The following is a 7117-nucleotide window of genomic DNA, read 5'->3' as shown; positions in this document are numbered from 1 at the left end:
TAAGATTCCATTTGCCAACAAGCAATCAACCATCCATGTAGGGTCGGGCTAAAAATATACTTGTCGAGCACTTCTCAGATAAAGTTTGCCGACTTGTTGCCTTGATCTCTAGATATTGATAGAAGACATGACAGGTTTCAGCGACGGCACAGTGTTATGCCTGGCTCCATGGTCGACTTCGTCAGTATGCCTCCGATGATGATTCATGTACAACACTTGGCACTTTTGGGGCATTGATGGCTTAGGTACCCACACCCGCACCGCGGCTTTGGAACTACTTCGCTAAGCAACGTTTTTCTATGATTCTTGAAGGCGTCATAAGTTGTTGACAGCGTTATCGCAGTTCATGCAGTAACCTCGTAGGAAAACCATGGCCGAACAGGAATGCCATCTTAGATCTGAAAGGATTAAACCATCCCAAGTAAAATGGCTATCACCGAAAGACTCATTTCTCGTAAATCAACCGCGTGTGTGTGTCAGATAAGGTACATGATAAAGGTTTTGTTCAACTGAATTATGGATCGTCTTCATCGTTTACAGTAATACTAGGGGGAATAGTACGTAGCTTTCCGAAATTTTTTGACGTTCCAGGGGTTGACGAGGAAGTCGGAAACCGGCCCTCAGTCTATCTCACGCTGCTGAGAGCCTTTGAAATTTTACCTGGCGGGAGAAGCATTGTCTGGTCTTTCTCCCGTTGGTGAACTCATACCACATGGCTCGGTCAATCGATTGCTACGCTTTACTAAGGAACTGTGAATAACTGCCCTTATGTAGAGCGTACGAATGGCTATGGAAGCTGCCAAAAGGGATACAGAAGTACGGAGTGAAGGTTGGTCATTGTGCCTGCGAATTTCTCATATGTGCTACAATTGATCCATAGTTACCTCAAACTGTATACAATAGCAATCTTCTTCCGTGTACATCTCCGAATCGTTGCCGGCGGGTTTTCTGAAGCTCACGCATTCTTCGTGTGGTACTTCCATTAGCTTCAAAATTTAGGCGCCGATGGCCGTGTCACCCCGTGATGCAAGCCTGCCCTTAGAGTTAGGAACCCTAAGATAAAATATTGCTCGATGAAAGGGCGTATGAATTTATGCTTCGACATAACCCCGAGTGCTATGTTTCTAAGTGCTAACGGGACCTGATAGATAAGCCTTTCATGTAACTGACTAGCTCGGAATGGGGCCAAATTTAGTGAGGTACTCTATGATTGCCCTTTGTGCTATCGCAGTCGTTAAACCCCTATTACCTACTGTTATATTTACCAATCCATATGTATAGAGTATTCCGCTTTCCCATCCGCCATCCACCTGCTGTAAATCGAGGAGCCTTTTAAAATCGGTACTAGCATCAAGACCACAGCGCGTGCAACAATGCAAACGCATGGCCAGTGCTAAAGGGTCTGCAGGGGTTCCGATACGCTGACGGCAGCATTCCTTGAATAAATCTCCCATACGACGTTCAAGAAGAGGAGACGTCTCCAATAAACGAGAGACAAAGCTTATGATTTATCAGCAAGATATCACAATACGTGGTACGATAAGACTTACTACAGAAATATTTCTGGAGACCTGTAGTATCTTGATCCCTCTAGATAAGCACCAGACTGGAGGAGTGAATAAACATAGTCGGTTGCCCGTGTGAGCTCATGGCCTCGTCCGTTTGCGTAGAATAGAGTGAGGACGTTTACGCAGACTCCGTGGTCTCTTCTGGCACGATTTCTATCGAAATAGGTGAATGGAATACCATCGTTATCCAAAAAGTCCGCAACCATTCTATCCATTACTCTGTGCTTGATAGCATCTGTTGTAATGTCGGGAATGACCGTCCACGCCATGGATGTAGTATCAAGGTCGGCTGGAAATACTGCGTCTGTAAACTGTCCGCTTAACTCTTGGAAAAAGTCCCACTCCGCCTCGTAAGTAAGATAATCCACCAGAGAAGGGTCCTGGGTGGCCTCTAGTATCATCAGTTGACAGAAGTTTTCGTGAATGATATCGCCAGTGGAAGCGTAAGACTGGTGCTTTTTTGAATTGTTGACAAGGAATGCTCTAGCTCGGGAAACGGGATCGCCACACAAATTCCTTAAGGTTCTTTCGACGCTGGGAAAATTATCGTAAAGGACGGGTCTGATTCCAAAGATACGGGCTGTCGCCAAGTTTTCCAAGGTATCATCGACGAAGATAGTGTGCGAAGGTTTGGCGCCTGTTTTTTGAAGAACATGTTTATAGAATGGCGTCTCGGGCTTACGACATCCAACCGAACCAGATATGAAGACATCATCAAAAATCTCCCATTGCTTAGCTCCTGCGTTTCTTACTATGTTCCACGAATGTTCAGACATGTTTGACATGGCATAAATTTTGCGCCCAGCTTTGAGGGATCGAATCAGGTCGAACATTTCTTGTCGAGGTGAGAGTGTCCCTATCGTGCTGATCATGGCCGAACGGACATCCTCTTTGCTTACTTTAAACTCTTTAGCCAGAGTTGCATAAGCTTCATCGTTTGTAAGTTTTCCCGTTTCGTGATCCCCCCATATCTGAGAGCTGACCATCCTGCGAAAAATCTTGGAGTCGACGGCGTTATTGAGCCCTTTGGATGACCATGTGAAAAGAACATTCCCGACGTCGACGATAATTGTCTCGTATAGGTGGGCAAGGCTGCGAGCAGGCATCTGGTGTGGCGAAGGACAGTGAGAAAGTTGCAAAGATGAATATGTGCCGTTCTCAACTTTTAGCTGATTTTTTTATCGTCAGGGAAGGGTGGGTTTCACGCCGACTTATTTGATGCAACTTCCAAGTCGCAGCAAACGGAAGTATACGCCCGACAAGAATTTTTGCGCAGTGATTTCCGCGTTGTCTTTCTACAGAAGGGGGTGATTGATATTATCTTTGTGGGTATAGTCAAATGTCTCCCCGCGGAACCCGCCGGTTGCGACCCAATTTTTCTATCTGTAGTACTCAGCTTCAATGATTTTGTAAGTGTTGTAAAAACAAGAGCAAATCTTTCTGGACGTTTCCTATTGCTCAGCAAGCCATTCCGCATAGAATCTCTCTCAGTTATGTGTATACTGGAAGTCATTTTACTGTTCATTCAGGACATTTGATACGATAAAATTTGATCTTGGTTGGAGTTAACACTGATACAAAACAAGAGAAGATCGGCGGATATAGTTAACCGCCCTTGCCAATAATGATCATACATAAAAATTGTGTTCTGCACAGGATTAACCTTAGCTTTGACGCACTATTTGAATAAATCGTTGTTTCAAGTCATTCTTCTCCAATGATTTTATTGCTAACAATGGCTGCCCTCTTTGCCTTTTTCCAATCTCAACTTCATGACAGTGAAGGTGAACCGAACGATCTGCATACCTCTTGGCTTGTTACAAGAAGCGGCCCCGGATAAACATGGCTAATATTTACTACTCAGTAAGTAATACCATAAGAATAAGCTAAGAGCCGGACTTACTTCCGAGTCATGTAGCAAGAGTCATCAGTCAGTACGCTTTTGAGGACTCAGGCTTGTTGGAAGGAAAGATCATAGGCACTAATCGAGGCTTCATTAATGTGTGGTTGGATAAAGCTGAGAGTCAGATCATCATAAACATAGCGATAGGTATCGAAATGATAAAAGAAGGCAAAAAGAACGCCAAGAATCAACATCGCGCAGTGTAAGTTACATCTGCTTGATTGGCATGTCAAGCTGGCCCTGAACTATCGGCATAAGCCGGGAAGCTAAGGTTTTGCATTCTAGGCAAGTGGAATCATCGTCTTGCGTAGCCCATTCTTATTTCATCTGCGTCCATCGATGTCATCGACATAACTTCTGCACTCACCGTCTACTTGGTCTGCTTAATGTCGCATCCTTTTTCATAAAGGCGAATTGGGTATCTGGACGTTCACAATGAAACCTGGGCAAGTTCCAACACTTCGTTACAGGCCTTACGGCACTTTCTTGGAATCTAGGTTAGATTTCTTTGAACATTGCCCAAAACTCACTTCGGGCATACCACACTGTGATCATCGCTCTGTATCACTACAGCTGATGGAGTAAGAGTGTAGGTTTGAAAAACATTGGAGTCGTTCTTTTTCTCAACTTGGATACTGTTTTCATTATTGGGGAGCTTTAACAACCGGCGCCTGACGTCTCCTGGACGTTGATCAATCATACAAATTGGTGTTAAGCGAGTGCAAACATCCGACACAACCTCCGTGTTTAACGCACAGGCTGGGAACACAAGTCACACAACGTCTTTGAGCGTTCGCAGCATCGGAGGAATCTTTATTTTGAAGATGTCTCATTGAACCTTGTAAGCTTTTGACTCGTCAAATCCAGTGTAAACACCTTAATCCGTTCCATGCATGAACGCTCCACAAACTCTCACAAACCACTCATGATACAGTGCACCCGACGATAATGCCAAGCCCAACCTAGAACAAATTGGCGACCAGGGGAGTCATGATGGGAACGTCGCATGAAATCTAACGTTAATTTCGGTCAGTGCGGCGACGCCTCTCCAGCGTCTGCATTGCTTGTTCCTTCTCTCTCCAGGTCTTCCTCGCCCGTGAGGAAAGACTTCTTTTATACCCGTTACATTGACACGAATGGCTCGACTGGTGGTTGTGGATGATACTGATAGTAATTTTCGGTATTCCGGAGACTGGTCTCTGATTGATGGCGCCGACTATGCGAGGCAAGGGAATTTTGGAGCACCGTATCGAAGTAGTCTGCATCGCACGACAGCAGGCGAGGCGAGTTTCTCATACTCCTTCGACGGTATGTGATGGCTTAGCTTCCCTGCTCCATTGCTGAATTTTTATCTTTTCGAATATTCTTCAGGATCCGCTGGCAAAATTTATGGCACTATCAATGTCAAGACAACGAACGGGGTGACAGATCCAACTTGGGAATGCAAGGTGGACAATACTATCATTTCATTGGAGACCCCGTTCAAATACACCGAAAACAACTGGGTTTTGTGCAAGTGGGACGAGAGTACAGTGCCTGCGGGTAGGCATACAATCACTGTGACGGCGAAGAGCAACGGTCAGGCCTTCTTGTTTGATTATTTCCTCTACACGCCTTCTCCTGGAGCAAATGTTCAGAACGCCGAGATACTTGTTCCCTTTAACAATCCTGATATACAATATGGCAGTGGATGGGTGAAGCTAGGGACAGATGCTACTATGGCTCCGGACGGAGGTGCAGTGATGACATTTCCTTTCTATGGTGCGAATTCAACCTACTCCGTATCTCCGTGTTTGGTATTCAATTGATATTATACAGGAACTGGAATTACTTGGGTCGGTACTATTCCAAGGGAACTTCCCCAGGGCTCTACTTCAGCGGAGTATTCGATCGATGGACAGACAACAACTTTCCAACTCATTGGCAACCCGGGCTCAACGACACAGTACTTCCAGAAATATTTCCAAGTGTCTGGTCTTCCGCTACGCACGCACACATTGCAGGTTACTAGCCGGGGGAGAACGTCTTTGACACCCTTGGTCTTGCAAAATGTCATTATCCAAGGCGGCTCGCTGCAGGAGCCCAAGGATACCGACGGGACCGATAATGCAGGGGGAAATTCAGGTAATAATGGAAACACCGGAAGTTCTGGAGGCTCTACAAATGTCTCGGGAGGCACAACTCAATCATCTACCACCAGATCGGCCACCACGTCTGGGACTTCAAGCAGGACCAGTACCCCGGTTGGCGTTATTGTGACAACAGACTCAACAGGAAGCACTATCACTAGCTCTCCTACAGCCTCTGCCACCAGTGGTCTCGGACAGGCTGTCGACTCTGATGCTGATTCTGTAAACCCTACTGATAGCTCCAACAGCGTTTCCTCCATTGGACCCATCATTGGTGGGGTTGTGGGAGGAATATCAGTGGTCATTTTCATCATAATTGCTCTCCTGCTTTATCGACGACGGCGCGCAAGGCGGTCAGCTAGTATTCAAGAATATTTGGGAGAAAGTCAAAGTCCGGCTGGCTTTGGATATACACGGCAGGCGCAACCATTCTATACCGACGCTACAGGGGGGTCTGTGGTGTCGTACTCTCAAGCGGGAGCTACGGGTCGCTCAGAAGCTGTAGCCAATGGCGCAGTCGCAGACCGCGTAGCTGTTGAAAGTCAACACCAGATGAGGCAGATGCACGGCAATGGCGCAAGTTATACTTATGCTCCTGCTGGCAACAGCAAGCGCGCTCGAATGTTGTCAGAATCTACCTCTGATCCCTTCAGCGATACGGATGCGAACTACAATCGTACCTTCAACCCGTCCTCCTCATCCGGACTGCCGCTTGGTCAAAGCCAAGCGAATTACAACGACAGTCAGAGACTCAGTTCTTCAGTCAGTGCGTACACAAGTAGCGCCAGCGTTGCAGCAAGCAGTGACCAACTTCTCCCACTGCGGGGTCCATCCAAATTCCATGAGGCATTTGGATACACTGAGGCTTCTCAGCAACAACAACAACCATTTGACGGACCTTCTCAGACGCGCCGTGCAAATGTGGTGATCAACCACGAGGACAGCGGGTACAGAATGCCGCAGCCTTCACCTCCGACGACAGAAATCATTGAATATCCACCAATGTACACGCCGTCGTAGTCTCCCCGTCTAAGTTTTAGACTCTCTTACTTTTACCCTGGGGAATTGAAATCCCTCGGAGAATCGCAAAAAAAATCCTGTATGTGTGCCAACTGTGTTCTGAGAAACCCCTCCTTCACCCACATTCGTTAATTACGTCGTTAGCCCTTCTTTCCTTTTGTTTTTTTTGGTAGATCATGTAGTCGTTAAAAGATTCAAACTTCCTGGCTATTGATTTAAAAAGATGGACATTTTTCTATATGGCATCTTAGTCGTTCTTTACTATTCGCCTTAGTGTACCTTACATATTTGTTTGTAGACCATTGACACATTGCCTTTCATCGAGGCTTTGTAACAGACTTTTCTCCGTTACTATTACAAGCGGTTGTCCTCTCTCCGACTCGGGATTGAATTTGCGTATCGCACGGCAAACTGAGATTCAGTCATTAAGAAGAAGACGCCGCCACATCCCGCCTGTTCACTGCACGTATGTAGTATGTAGTATTCGTAAGTATGCG

The 7117-nt window shown here is 46.1% G+C and overlaps 2 protein-coding genes across 2 annotated transcripts; one reads left to right on the top strand and one right to left on the bottom strand.

Moving 5' to 3' along the window:
- Positions 1-1169: 1169 nt before the first annotated feature.
- On the bottom strand, positions 1170-2674 carry JR316_0007857 (Sesquiterpene cyclase astC; the record flags this gene model as incomplete). The annotated part of the gene is made up of 2 exons (XM_047893579.1): positions 1170-1500; positions 1551-2674. 2 exons carry the CDS (start codon positions 2672-2674, stop codon positions 1170-1172), a joined length of 1455 nt encoding a protein of 484 aa, XP_047746894.1.
- A 1933-nt stretch (positions 2675-4607) lies between these two features.
- Positions 4608-6620, top strand: JR316_0007856 (uncharacterized protein; the record flags this gene model as incomplete). The annotated part of the gene is made up of 3 exons (XM_047893578.1): positions 4608-4779; positions 4843-5232; positions 5290-6620. The coding sequence occupies 3 exons, from the start codon at positions 4608-4610 to the stop codon at positions 6618-6620; spliced, it is 1893 nt and encodes a 630-aa protein (XP_047746893.1).
- Positions 6621-7117: the final 497 nt, after the last annotated feature.

The sequence above is a fragment of the Psilocybe cubensis genome, chromosome 7 (assembly GCF_017499595.1).
Source record: "Psilocybe cubensis strain MGC-MH-2018 chromosome 7, whole genome shotgun sequence".
NCBI classification, from domain to species: Eukaryota; Fungi; Basidiomycota; class Agaricomycetes; order Agaricales; family Agrocybaceae; genus Psilocybe; species Psilocybe cubensis.
This window is presented reverse-complemented; position numbering and strand designations above follow the sequence as displayed.